The sequence below is a fragment of the Berghia stephanieae genome, chromosome 8, assembly GCF_034508935.2.
Source record: "Berghia stephanieae isolate SIO BIC M18660-M18661 chromosome 8, UCSD_Bste_1.3, whole genome shotgun sequence".
NCBI classification, from domain to species: domain Eukaryota; kingdom Metazoa; phylum Mollusca; class Gastropoda; order Nudibranchia; family Aeolidiidae; genus Berghia; species Berghia stephanieae.
In genome coordinates, this window is record NC_088367.1 from 6,720,354 (window position 1) to 6,735,230 (window position 14,877).

Sequence of the window (14,877 nt, forward strand, 5' to 3'; positions counted from 1 at the left end):
GAATTAAATAAGCGCTCACAGCTCTATGATTAAAGAGCATTGACAAAGCTATTAAAAAAGCTTTTGAGAGGTCATTGTGAAGTCAAAAATTGTTTATTTTTCTAAAAGTCGCCATTTTTTTTCATAATAAAGTATAAAGATAGACACACATTTAAGGAAGGTAGCATGTGTGCCATATTGCATGAAGATTTGAGGGGACACAATAGCTTATCCTTAACTTAATTAAAATTCCCTTCACAATTGGCATACAGCTTAAGGAGGCTGCTTGGGGGGGGGGGGGGGGAGGGTGTCTTTACAGTAAATGAGTACCTAATTTAATTTTCACTTAAGTTTCTGCAGCCCCGTGGCGCAATCCATCATCTCATAGTTCATTGGTTTACTACCTATCTGTGGTTTTAGTCGTTTGTTATTGTCTTTTTTTTTATTGTTTACTTTTTTTTGTTCTCACAAGCTAGATTTTTAAAATGCTTTTTCTGTTTTGAATTTTGATTTTATTATTCGTGTCTAAGGAAAAGTTGTGGGGGATTGAAGCTTGTGTGTGTAGGCATCTATAACATTATAATTTCTCTTGCTTGATACTTTCTTCATATACCCCTTTATCTCAATGTAACATCTTTCCTCTATTTTTTATATCCTTACAGATGTCAAGAAGGATCGTCTCAGTCGTCTTGCAAATAATTTCCTTAAGGAAGGCGCACCGAGAAAAGAGCGTCGCGGTGGCAGCAGACAAACCCCAGAGATGGTTGAGTTTAAAGAGTCAATCGTTTCTCATATTGAAACATTCACGTGCAGAGCCAGCCATTATGCACGTCGTGGAGCTCCTGGACGGAAGTATCTACCCAGTGACATGAATGTTGCCAAGATGCGCCAACTCTTTAATGAGCAGAATCATCGACAGGCTTCCTATGCCTTATATTATTCAATATTTTTGCATCGATTCAATCTGGCTTTTGGGCACCCGGCCAAGGATATATGCAGTGATTGTCTGCGATTCCGGATTCAGTTGCGCCAAGATTTACCTGAAGCACAAAAGCGAGCAAAGGCAGTCGCTTTTTTGCTTCATAGGCGACGTGCCAGGAAATTTTATGACTTAATGGACAACGTTGACGATTCATTAACACTATGTTTTGATGTAATGGAGAACCTTGTTCTCCCTAAAACTTCGATTGGACAGGCGTATTATTCACGTCAGCTATATATGTATGTTTTTGCTGTCGTGCGTCATGAAGGACGAGGACAGTCTGTTCCATTAAGGAATGTTTTCCTTTATACGTGGATGGAGACACAGAATAAAAAAGACTCAAATGTCATTGCATCCGCAGTTGAGCATGCTTTAACTGGTTTCGGTGAAAGCTTTCAGGGCAGGAAAGTCAGATTATTTTCTGACTCGTGTTTTGGACAAAACAAAAATTTCAGTATGGTGTCGATGCTGCACTCATTCAGGAAACGACGTATTCCAAATAGTTCTATTCAATATTTTTTTCCAATTCGTGGCCACAGTTATCTGCCAGCTGACAGGGTATTCGGACGTATTGAGCAGGACATCAGGAAAAAAGCTCTTATTTTGCTGCCATCCGAATACATTGACATCTTAAAAAGACATGGCACTGTTTTTCAGTATGGAAAGGATTGGTTTGTGAAGGACTATAAAAAAGTGGCGTCGTTTTTAAAGACTCAAAAGGGCTTCAGAGTGAGTGATGCCAGGGTGTTACAATTTAACAATGATAAAGTTGGCTTTAAGTCAGTGTATGAGGGACCATTTTGTGAACATTCGATTCTGAAGAAGGGGAAGCGTTGGGTTGACTTTGTCCCTGAGGTGATTGGAGATATTTCTTGTGTGAAAGAAGAAAAGAAGACGGACGTTTGCAATTTATTGGACAGTCTTGGTGTCAGTAATGATGTCAGGGCACAGTATGATAGTTGGCTCCTATCAACTTCTGTTACAGAGGATCCAGAATCTGATGAAGATTAGATTTACTGTGTTTATATAATTTTTTATTCCCTTTTCCATATCCATTGTTTTTATGAGTCTTATGCTTTGTGTCCTGTATGGTGTTTTTTTTAATGGCTGTTTACACCAGACCATTTAATTATTCAATCAGTTTTGGTTGGCTTAAGTTTTCCTTTGGGTATTTTTGTCATATTTCATACATTTAATGCCTACCTGTCTGACTACATACTTAAATCTTGTGATTATGTCCCTCTCTGTGGATTGACAGAAGGTCTTTTTTTTTAATGGATTGCTATTCGACACCCGAAACTCAGGTGTATCTTTTCACCAGGTTATTCGACACCCAAAGTCTCACATGCGCATGTTGAGAGTTAGCTATCCTCAACAACACGTGAATTTATCAGCACGAAAATTTTGGGTTTTGAATTACGTTCCCTTTTTTTAATTGCTGTTGACACCAGGCTATTCTTTTAAATTTAATTAATCCATCAGTTTTGTTTTCTAGAGTTTTTTTTTTTTTTTTTTTTGGGGGGGGGGGGTATTTAGCATAGTATTTTTTTTTCAATCAGTTTTTATTCCCTAAAGTTTCGCATCTTTCATAAATTGTCTATTTACTGTTGGACTTAGAATTCATACATTTTTTTGTTGCTTATTTAACTTTAAGCTGAGCTTTTGATACACCCCAGTTTTAATTCAGCTTACTGGCAATGGAACTGCTTTTCTCCTTATTTGCATGAAGGCAGGGATTTTTTGGCTCTTTTCTATTTTAAAAAGTGGTTTGGATGTGTAGTCATGTTTTCTGCTTAACATTTTTTTTTTATGGGTGGGGGGGGGGGGGGATGTTCAGGGGTTTTGTTTGAGAAGTCCCGTATTTTTTGCAAGTACCACACGTTTGATATTGTATCATTTTTAATTTTCAGTAGGATTATTTTTTTACTTTGGTTTGATTTTCCCCATCATGTAGTTGATGTGGACTTTGACATGTTTTTTATCTGTTTCAAATGTTTTGATGTCATTAAATTTATAAAATATATTTTTGAGTTATTTTTGTTTTCTTTTCATGCACATTGTCTTGTGACTGCATTATGCAATAGAGAATGCTTATGCTGAAGAGGAAACTTACATTGGTGTTCTCATTTATACCCTTCTGTATCTTAATATTAAGAGGAGTGTAAGTGGATTTACTGTTAGTGTATGTTGTATTTTCAGCTTAATCAACTTCCTTTGCATTTAATTGACTGCTGGCTATATTACTTTGGTAGACTCCCAACAGAGTTATAACCAGGAGTCTGGGCTTTTGTGAGGCCTTGCACAGGTTTCGTCTTTCTATTTCTAGTAAATTGTGTTACTATTCACCTACTTTTTCCCCTGGCGCTTATGACCTAAAGAGCCAGTACCCATTAAACATTCATAACCTAACAAGTACCCTGGTGCTTATGACTGAAGGGGTAGGAAGCATTGCAACTGTTAGGATATGACTGCTGTTTCCATCGCTTTCTGTGAGAGTGACTGCGATGCGACTTGAGCTTCTCCAGAAACTCAAGTCGCATCGCAGTTACTGATCTCTTGATGGAACCGACAGTCATATCCTGACAACAGTCGTACGTTAGGTCGACTTGAAATTGGCCCTCACAGTTCACAGTTTGTGGGTTAAATTTCCTAGAGCAATATGGAACAATTAACTACAATACGTATGTTTATGATTGGTCTTGGGTTAATTTTCATCCAGTGACTGTACTTAAACTGGTTATCGAAACTAGTCTGCGGGAGTTGGTTGGGTGCTACTGGTAGGCCCTCCTTTTCTCCCTGATCTATCACTACCATCTTGCTGTTCTGTGCTATATCAGACGATTTTGTGGCATTTCTTGGCTCTTGATAGGACTTTTGTTGAATATTACAAAGCCCTGGCGCTTATAGGACTTAAGAGTGTTGCAAGCGCTGTTAAACATTCCAAAACAAAAACAATTTCCTCCCTCTTCTTGTAGAGGGAACTTAACAGCATAAATTGCTTGCTATCATTTAGCCAGGACTCTAGTCTATGGTAGAGTACAAATTGCTGGATTAGATCCATCTAACCATTTGCTGACTCCAGACTGACAAGGGTCCAGAAAAAAAAACCTATGCTATGCTGTGTCAAACCAGGATGACCAATTTAGCCCTGACAAGTAATTTATATTTTGTCGCTATCTTTTGCCAATAAGCAATTTTTTGTTGCCCCATATTTCCTATGGCTGCTTTACCACTGTCATGAGAGTAGATTTCATCTAATGATCAAATAGCTTAGCTTGCATTCTTTGGTTAGAGAAGAAACTTCTGTGTCTGCCCCAAGGCATCAAGAATACTGAGAGTTGCCATTAGTGTGTAGGCTTATAGCACATACTTTGCTTGGGTGTAAATCTGTATTTCTGTCTTACTTACACCAACATCTTGAGAGTGACTACATCCATTTTGATCAAAATTGGATATGTCTCACTTTGGCACAAATCTGTTGGGTGGATATGTCTCATTTTGGAGAAAAAGTGAAATTATAAATCATAACAAAGTACATTTTAAAAAAAGATAGATTTAAAAAAAAAATTATGTTCTGATGTTGAGCAAGAGGATAACTGTTTCAATTAATCAAATTATGTAATCTGCGTTGTCTACTGGTCAAAAATTTAAATGTCAAATATCTCAAAACAGGAATTTGACTTATGTCTCACTTTGGAAACAAACTCTTCATATACTCAAAACGCTTTTACAAGAAATAGCACGGAGCCTATGGCATTTTTGTACGTCTGGAATGAGACCTGGAGCCAGTAAAATAACACTAGAAATCCTTCAGAGCCATTAGGCTCGCGGAGCCGGAATTCATCCCAGTTTCTATAGCATGAAACGGACAACAACAACTGCTACCTATCCTTTGGATAGAACGCGAGTCTGTCTCAAAGTACTTTCCGCCAGATCTAACAGACCCAGCTACCCAATCAATGCTTGATGGACTGTGTAGGGAAGGGGGGTGGTCAGTGAAAAAATCTCGTCTTGACCTGAGTTCGATCTCGATCCATTGGCAGTCCCAGGTTTGAGAGTTTTTATAGCAAGATGAGAGACATTCTTATCGATCGATATTTGAGGGAGGAGTCTTCTGCCCACAATTTTTACTATGCATGTGTTTTGCTAGAGTGGGGGCCATATCGATGTCGTGAGACACCATTCGAATCTTCTGGTGCCAAAAATGATGACAGACATTCGTCAAATTATTCTCATGTTTTGTTTATATGTATTGATTCATTCATTTTTTTTTTTAATTTGTGCATATTATGATGTATATCTATATCTATATAATATCAAGTTGAAATCCTATGCGATGAAAATCACGCCTGAAATGTGTTGAACTATCAATGAACAATGACGTCATTAGTTTTTGTACTGCAATTAGTTACTATCTTTTATCATAGAGTTAAGTCCCTTGTTGTTTACATTGTTGTTTTTTTCTGATTAAAACATTATCTACTTGTACGATTGTCCTTCGCCATTATTTCTAATTAATTTCTACAAAATGCTCACAAACGTTGTGTATCCAAGAATAGAAGGGTAACTGACAAATAAAAAAATAAAAAAACGAAATTCCCAATGCAACTCGCTTTCGGATCGGAAGGTCCTGGGTTCGAGCCTCGCTCGGCACACAGTTGAGTCCTTGGAGAAGGCTCTTTACTCTCATTCTCTCACCGAACTCAGGTGTAAAATGAGTACCTGGTCGTTAACAACGTTGTCACTGTCAGAAAAAAAAATGTAATATCGCCTAACAGGCGTCATGTCCCGTCCTAGATGTTAAATGTTGCTGTTGGTCAGGGGCCCTTTGTAAAGCGCTTTGAGCACGTCTAGTAGACATTGCCCTATATAAAAGCTCAATTTAAAATTACCTTTAAAAACCCAGACGACGCTCCGATTATTTCTCTGTCGTCAATATGGGTTTTTAAGCAATGTATGAAGCCTGGTGCGAGGAATGGAAAAGGAATAAACCAACAGGAGGGGAACTAATTGAAGATCCCTGTAAAAGTCTCCCAGGTCTACAGGATCAACCAAGAAAATACTGGGTAGCTGCAAATAGACTACGGTCAAAACATACAAGAACAGCTGCCAACATGCACAAATGGGGGCTCCAAGAATCACCAACATGGCCAAAGTGCAACCAAGCACCACAAGATGCAAACCACCTCGTACTAGATTGCCCCGAGACAAAACTTGAAGGGGGATTTGAAACCATCAACGAATGTGATGATGACTTCCGAACCTGGATTGATACCTTGAACATAGAAGTGTAGCCCAACGATACTACTACTAGTAATGTATGCATGTTTTCATTGGGTTTTTTGTTGTTGTCGACGAAGGGTTTTGACCCCGAAACGTTCCGTATTTTGGTATTTTGTTCGATAGGCCATGAAGACATTCCTACAACGCCCTGCCAGCAATGAAATAATCAGACTCAACGTGTACAAGTCGTGACCCTTCACCTCAAAACGGTATTATATGGGAATTACCTTAAAAAACTTGAGCTTTTATATAGCGCAATATCCACTAAACGTGCTCAAAGCGCTTTACAGGGGTTCCCTGGCCAACAGCAACACATAACAGTTAGAACGTGACATGACGCCAGTTAGGCGATATTACAAATTTTTGTTTGGACAAAGACAACGCTGTTAACGGCCAGGTACTCGTTTTACACCTGAGTACGGTGAGAGAATGTGAGTAAAGAGCCTTCTCCAAGGACTCAACTATGCGCCGAACGCGAGGCTCGAACCCACGACCTTCCGATCCGAAAGCGAGTGTCATACCAAGACCACATAGCCGCACACCTACATACATAAAATTGACTATAGATAGAACGAAGTTGACGTCATTCAGGTCTTTGTTACTGTTTTTGCCATCCACGTTTATGAGTAATTCTTTTTTACCTGTATTATCCAGACTATAAAAGTTCATAGTTACACAGAGTTTTGTGTGTTGCTCCGTCATACTTCCGGATGGCAATGTTGTGAGCGTCCGAGCCCAGCGCATACTATCTATAAAGTCAAAATAAACAGAATGATAACATTTCTACTTTTTAAAGCAGAAGAACCAAATAACTTACACTTTCCAATGACGACATGGATTCGAACTCTAGTCTTACCAGTTAAGGTTAAAATTCTATTTTAAGCATCGTGTCCACCTAAACATGAGAACGTTTAGAGACGACTGGGCACATTATAATATTGTCGTTCTTGTCATCTTGTATCTTGTCCAGTTACAACATTGCCTAAAGGGCCCGTGGTGATCTCAGGCCGATAATGAAATCCTACAGTAGACACAAAACAGTCAAGTGGAGATTTGGCGATACCAGCCAACGATGCCCAATGATACCCAACGATATCCAACGAAACCTAACGATACCCAACGATACCCAACGATATCCAACGATACCTAACGATACCCAACGATACCCAACGATACCCAACGATGCCCTACGATACCCAACGATGCCCTACGATACCCAACGATACCTAACGATACCCGATACCCAACGATACCCAACGATACCCAACGATACCTAACGATACCCAACGATACCCAACGATACCTAACGAGGGTGTGTCTTTTTTACGAAACCCGCCGAAACCCGCCGAAACCCTGCGAAACCCGCCGAAACCCGCCGAGACCCGACGAAACCCGACGAATCCCGACAAAGTTATGGGAAGTAGGTGGCTGTGGGGAGTGAACCTAGAACTCAGGGAAGTGTACACCATTGGGGAGTGAACCTGGGACTGGGTTTCGGCGGGTTTCGTAAAAAAGAACCAGTGCTTTTTTACGAAACCCGCCGAAACCCGGCGAAACCCGACAATATCCAGCAAAGTTATGGGAAGTAGACAACTGTGGGGAGTGAACCCGAGACTCAGTGAAGTGTACACCAGTCGGGAGTGAACCTGAGACTAAGGTTATCGGCCGGTTTCGGCGGGTTTCGTAAAAAAGAATTAGTGCTTTATTACGAAACCCGCCGAAACCCGACAATATCCGGCAAAGTTATGGGAGTTTGGCAACAGTGGGGGGTGATCCTGGGAGTCAGGGAATTGCACACCAGTGGGGAGTTAACCTAGGACTGTGTAAAAAGGATATCAGTGGGAAATAAACCTGGGACTAAAGGGAGATGGATACCATTGAAAGTTGAAGCCGGATATGGGAGTTGAGTACCAGAGGAGAATGAACCTGACACTATAGAAGGTGGGCGCCAGTGGGGAGTGAACCTGGGACTCAGGGAATTTCACACCAGTGGGGAGTTAACCTGGGACTGTGTAAAAAGGATATCAGTGGGAAATAAACCTGGGACTAAAGGGAGATGGATACCATTGAAAGTTGAAGCCGGATATGAGAGTTTGGTACCAGAGGAGAATGAACCTGACACTATAGGAGTGGCCGCCAGTGGGAGTGAAACCTGGGACTATGTAAACAGGATATCAGTGGGAAATAAACCTGGACTAAAGGGAGATGGATACCATTGAAAGTTGAAGTCGGATATGAGAGCTTGGTACCAGAGGAGAATGAACCTGACACTATAGGGGTGGCGCCAATGGGGAGTGAACCTGGGACTATGTAAACAGGATATCAGTGGGAAATAAACCTGGGACTAAAGGGATGTGGATACCATTGGGAGTTGAAGCCGGATTTGGGAGTTGGGTACCAGAGGAGAGAGAAACCTGACACTATAGGAGGTGGGCGCCAGTGGGGAGTGAACCTGGGACTATGTAAACAGGATATCAGTGGGAAATAAACCTGGGACTAAAGGGAGGTGGATACCATTGGGAGTTGAAGCCGGATTTGGGAGTTGGGTACCAGAGGAGAGAGAAACCTGACACTATAGGAGGTGGGCGCCAGTGGGGAGTGAACCTGGGACTATGTAAATAGGATATCAGTGGGAAATAAACCTGGGACTAAAGGGAGATGGATATCATTGAAAGTTGAAGTCGGATATGAGAGCTTGGTACCAGAGGAGAATGAACCTGACACTATAGGAGGTGGCCGCCAGTGGAGAGTGAACCTGGGACTCAGGGAATTGCACACCAGTGGGGAGTTAACCTGGGAATATGTATAAAGGATATCAGTAGGAAATAAAACTGGCACTAAAGGGAGATGGATACCATTGGGAGTTGAAGCCGGATTTATTTCCCACTGATATCCTTTTTTAGATATTCACAGGTTAACTCCTCACTTGTGTGCAATTCCCTGACTCCCAGGTTCACTCCCCAATGGCGCCCACCTTTTATAGTGTCAGGTTCATTCTCCTCTGGTACCCAGCTCCTATAGTTCGGCTCGGATACCCACAGTTATCCATCTCCCACAGTCCCAGGTTAACTCCAAATTGGTGTGCACTTCCCTGAGTCCCAGGTTCACTCCACACTGGCGCCCACCACCTATAGTGTCAGGTTCATTCTCCTCTGATACTCAACTCCCATAACCAGCTTCAACTTTCAATGGTGTCCATCTCCCTTTAGTCCCAGGTTTATTTCCCACTGATATCCTTTTTACATAGTCCCAGGTTCACTCCCCACTGGCGCCCACCTCCTATAGTGTCAGGTTTATTTCTCCTCTGGTACCCAACTCCCAAATCCGGCTTCAACTCCCAATGGTATCCATCTCCCTTTAGTCCTAGATTTATTTCCTACTGATCTCCTTTTTACATAGTCCCAGGTTCACTCCCCACTGGCGCCAACCCCCTATAGTATCAGGTTCATTCTCCTCTGGTACCAAGCTCTCATATCCGGCTTCAACTTTCAATGGTATCCATCTCCCTTTAGTCCCAGGTTTATTTCCCACTGATATCCTGTTTACATATTCCCAGGTTCACTCCCCACTGGCGCCCACCTTCTATAGTGTCAGGTTCATTCTCCTCTGGTACCCAACTCCCAAATCCGGCTTCAATTCCCAATGGTATCCTTTTCCATTTAGTCCCAGATTTATTTCCTACTGATATCCTTTTTACATAGTCCCAGGTTCACTCCCCACTGGCGCCCACCCCCTATAGTGTCAGGTTCATTCTCCTCTGGTACCAAGCTCTCATATCCGGCTTCAACTTTCAATGGTATCCATCTCCCTTTAGTCCCAGGTTTATTTCCCACTGATATCCTTTTTACATAGTCCCAGGTTCACTCCCCACTGGCGCCCACCTCCTATAGTGTCAGGTTTCTCTCTCCTCTGGTACCCAACTCCCAAATCCGGCTTCAACTCCCAATGGTATCCATCTCCCTTTAGTCCTAGATTTATTTCCTACTGATCTCCTTTTACATAGTCCCAGGTTCACTCCCCACTGGCGCCAACCCCCTATAGTATCAGGTTCATTCTCCTCTGGTACCAAGCTCTCATATCCGGCTTCAACTTTCAATGGTATCCATCTCCCTTTAGTCCCAGGTTTATTTCCCACTGATATCCTGTTTACATATTCCCAGGTTCACTCCCCACTGGCGCCCACCTTCTATAGTGTCAGGTTCATTCTCCTCTGGTACCAAACTTTCATATCCAGCTTCAACTTTCAATGGTGTCCATCTCCCTTTAGTCCCAGGTTTATTTCCCACTGATATCCTGTTTACATAGTCCCAGGTTCACTCCCCACTGGCGCCCACCTCCTATAGTGTCAGGTTTCTCTCTCCTCTGGTACCCAACTCCCAAATCCGGCTTCAACTCCCAATGGTATCCACCTCCCTTTAGTCCCAGATTTATTTCCTACTGATATCCTTTTTACATAGTCCCAGGTTCACTCCCCACTGGCGCCCACCCCCTATAGTGTCAGTTTCATTCTCCTCTGGTACCAAGCTCTCATATCCGGCTTCAACTTTCAATGGTATCCATCTCCCTTTAGTCCCAGGTTTATTTCCCACTGATATCCTTTTTACATAGTCCCAGGTTCACTCCCCACTGGCGCCCACCTCCTATAGTGTCAGGTTTCTCTCTCCTCTGGTACCCAACTCCCAAATCCGGCTTCAACTTCCAATGGTATCCATCTCCCTTTAGTCCCAGATTTATTTCCTACTGATCTCCTTTTTACATAGTCCCAGGTTCACTCCCCACTGGCGCCCACCCCCTATAGTGTCAGGTTCATTCTCCTCTGGTACCAAGCTCTCATATCCGGCTTCAACTTTCAATGGTATCCATCTCCCTTTAGTCCCAGGTTTATTTCCCACTGATATCCTTTTTACATATTCCCAGGTTAAATCCCCACTGGTGTGCAATTCCCTGAATCCCAGGTTCACTCCCCACTGGCGCCCACCTTCTATAGTGTCAGGTTCATTCTCCTCTGGTACCCAACTCCTATAGTTCGGCTCGGATACCCACAGTTATCCATCTCCCACAGTCCAAGGTTAACTCCCAATTGAAGTGCACTTCCCTGAGTCACAGGTTCACTCAACACTGGCGCCCATCTCCTATAGTGTCAGGTTCATTCTCCTCTGGTACTCAACTCCCATATCCGACTTCAACTTTCAATGGTATCCATCTCCTTTTAGTCCCAGGTTTATTTCCCACTGAAATTCTTTTTACACAGTCCCAGGTTAACTCCCCACTGGTGTGAAATTCCCTGAGTCACAGGTTCACTCCACACTGGCGCCCACCTTCTATAGTGTCAGGTTCATTCTCCTCTGGTACTCAACTCCCATATCCGGCTTCAACTTTCAATGGTATCCATCTCCCTTTAGTCCCTGGTTTATTTCCCACTGATATCCTTTTTACACAGTCCCAGGTTAACTCCCCACTGGTGTGCAATTCCCTGACTCCCAGGATCACCCCCCACTGTTGCCAAACTCCCATAACTTTGCCGGATATTGTCGGGTTTCGGCGGGTTTCGTAATAAAGCACTAATTCTTTTTTACGAAACCCGCCGAAACCGGCCGATAACCTTAGTCTCAGGTTCACTCCCGACTGGTGTACACTTCCCTGAGTCTCGGGTTCACTCCCCACAGTTGTGTACTTCCCATAACTTTGCTGGATATTGTCCGGTTTCGCCGGGTTTCGGCGGGTTTCGGCGGGTTTCGTAAAAAAGCACTGGTTCTTTTTTACGAAACCCGCCGAAACCCAGTCCCAGGTTCACTCCCCAATGGTGTACACTTCCCTGAGTTCTGGGTTCACTCCCCAGTGCCACCTACTTCCCATAACTTTGTCGGGATTCGTCGGGTTTCGTCGGGTTTCGCAGGGTTTCGCAGGGTTTCGCAGGGTTTCGCAGGGTTTCGGCGGGTTTCGGCGGGTTTCGTAAAAAAGACACACCGCCTAACGAGACCCAACGATACCTACGATACCCAACGATACCAAACGATACCAAACGATACCACGACTGCCGGACTCGGAACATAACAAACAAAATATTTAAAAATCTTAACACCTTGTAAACATTTTGTCCAGAAAATTCGTCCTTCAAATATCGATCGATTAAAATGACCCTCACCTTGTCAAAAACTTCCAAACCTGGGACTTCCATAAAGACCATAAAGGTCATTTTAATTGATCGATCTTTGAAGGACGAATTTTCTGACCAAAAATTTTTGATGTTCTTTTTTTCACGGTTAAAGTACTAGTATAATGTATAGATAGAACGAAGTTGACGTCACTCAGGTCTTTGTTATTGTTTTTTGCCAGCCACTTTTATGAGTAATTCTCACTAAACTGTATTAACCAGACTATAAACGTTTAAGGTTACACACAGTTTTGTGCGGCGGTCCGTTATATTTACTCATGCAATGTTGTAACCTTCTTAGTCAAGTACGCACTATCTATAGATAGAATGTAGTTGACGTCACACCAAATTTGCCAAATTGATCGGGCCATAATAATAATAATAATAATAATAATAATAATAATAATAATAATAATAATAATAATAATAATAATAATAATAATAATAATAATAATAATAATAATAATAATAATAATAATAACCAACACATTTAACAGTGCATAACCGAGAGATTATTTACAAGGGGGGAAAATATCACCCCCATCCCCTTCACCCCCCCCCCCCCCCACCCAAAATACAATACATAATTTGACAGCATCCCTCCCACTCAAGTGCTCCGGCAAGGACCAAGAAAAATCCCAGTAATCATATTCAAAGACAAAGACAGAAAGCAACTCGGAAAACATAATATAAGGGGTTAGAAGACACAGGAAGTGACCTAATGTCCATCATGGGAGGTCAAAGGACCCCACGCAGGGATATAAGACACAGCAAGTGACCTCCTGCCCATCATGGGAGGTCAATGGACCCCATCCAGGAATAGAAGACACAAGTGACCCCCTGCCCACCATGGGAATGTTTGTTTTTAAGGGTTTTACGGCGCTTACAACACATTTAGGTTATATCAGCGCCAGTAAAAAGGAAGAAAATGGGATAGTAAAAAGTTCGAGAATTACAATTAAAGCACCCAAGAAAAAGTAAGACAAAGGGGAACTGAGAACAAATAGGGATCAGATGTAGATTCCAAGAGCACACCACCAATGTACTTAGTTTGAAATCACCTACAAGTCTCATCCAGACACAAGCACAAAATCCAACAAAGAGGAACACACTCAAATGCTTACATTATACATTCAAAATAAAAATAATAATACATAACAGAGAGATGATTTACAAGGAAAAAAATATCTCCCAAAACAATAACTATGCATTTGACTGTTTCCCTCCCAGCTAGGATTCCGGCCAGTGCCAAGACAAAACCAAGTAATCTCATTCCGAGACAAAGACAGAAAGCATGTTGGAAAAAGATATAAGGGGATAGAAGACACAGTATGTACCTCCCTGCCCGCTATGGGAGGTCAGGATCCCCACCCAGTGCCCACCATGGGAGGTCAATGGACCTCACCCAGGGATTTAATACACAGCAAATGACCTCCTGCCCATCATGAGAGGTCAATGGACCCCACCCATGGATATAAGACACAGCAAGTGACCTCCTGCCCACCATGGGAGGTCAAAGGACCCCACACAGGGATAGAAGACATAACAAGTGACCTCCTTCCACCATGGGAGGTTAAAGGACCCCACCCAGGGATAGAAGACACAACAAGTGACCTCCTTCCCATCATGGGAGGCCAATGGACCCCACTCAGGGATAGAAGACACAAGTGACCCCCTGCCATCATAGGAGGTCAATGGACCCCCAACCCGGGATATAAGACACAGCAAGTGACCTCCTGCCCATCATGGTAGGTCAATGGACCCCATCCAGGGATATAAGACACAGCAAGTGACCTCCTGCCCACAGTGAGAGGTCAAATTACCCCACCCAGAGTCCAGACTTTGTGTGTTTTGTTTTTAAGGGTTTTACGGCACTTGCAACACATTTAGGTTATATCAGCGCCAGTAAAAAGGAAGAAAATTGGATAGTAAAAAGTTATAGAATTATAATTAAAGCACCCAAGAGAAAGTAAGACAAAGGGGAACTGGGAACAAATAGGGATCAGATGTAGATTCCAAGAGCATACCACCAATGTACTTAGTTTGAGATCACCTACAGTCTCATCCGGAAAACAAACACAAAATCCAACAAAGAGGAATACACTCAAATGCTTCCATTATACATTCAAAATAACAAATATAATAATACATAACAGAGAGATGATTTACAAGGAAAAAAATATCATCTCCCAAAACAAAAACAATGCATTTGACTGTTTCCCTCTCAGCTAGGACTCCGGCAGGGCCAGGACAAAACCAAGTAATCTCATTCCAAGACAAAGACAGAAAGCATGTTGGAAAACAGATATAAGGGGATAGAGGATACAGTATGTACCTCCCTGCCCACTATGGGAGGTCAGGAACCCCACCCAGAGTCCAGACTTTATCAGGTTGTCAACAAACAAAGAAGTATACATAAAAACTCAAGTCCAGTGTGTTTGGTACAACTGAAAAAACATGAACGATCAAATGTATTCAA

The 14,877-nt window shown here is 42.4% G+C and overlaps 1 protein-coding gene across 1 annotated transcript in view; it reads left to right on the forward strand.

Moving 5' to 3' along the window:
• The window catches only part of LOC144978080 (uncharacterized), a 6,158-nt gene extending 1,630 nt beyond the window's left edge, over positions 1 to 4,528 (forward strand). Inside the window, exon 2 of the mRNA XM_078923630.1 lies at positions 642 to 4,528. Within this exon, the coding sequence (XP_078779756.1) occupies positions 642 to 1,972 (1,331 nt within the window). The 3' untranslated portion in view covers positions 1,973 to 4,528. The remainder of the gene's footprint in view (positions 1 to 641) is intronic.
• Positions 4,529 to 14,877: the final 10,349 nt, after the last annotated feature.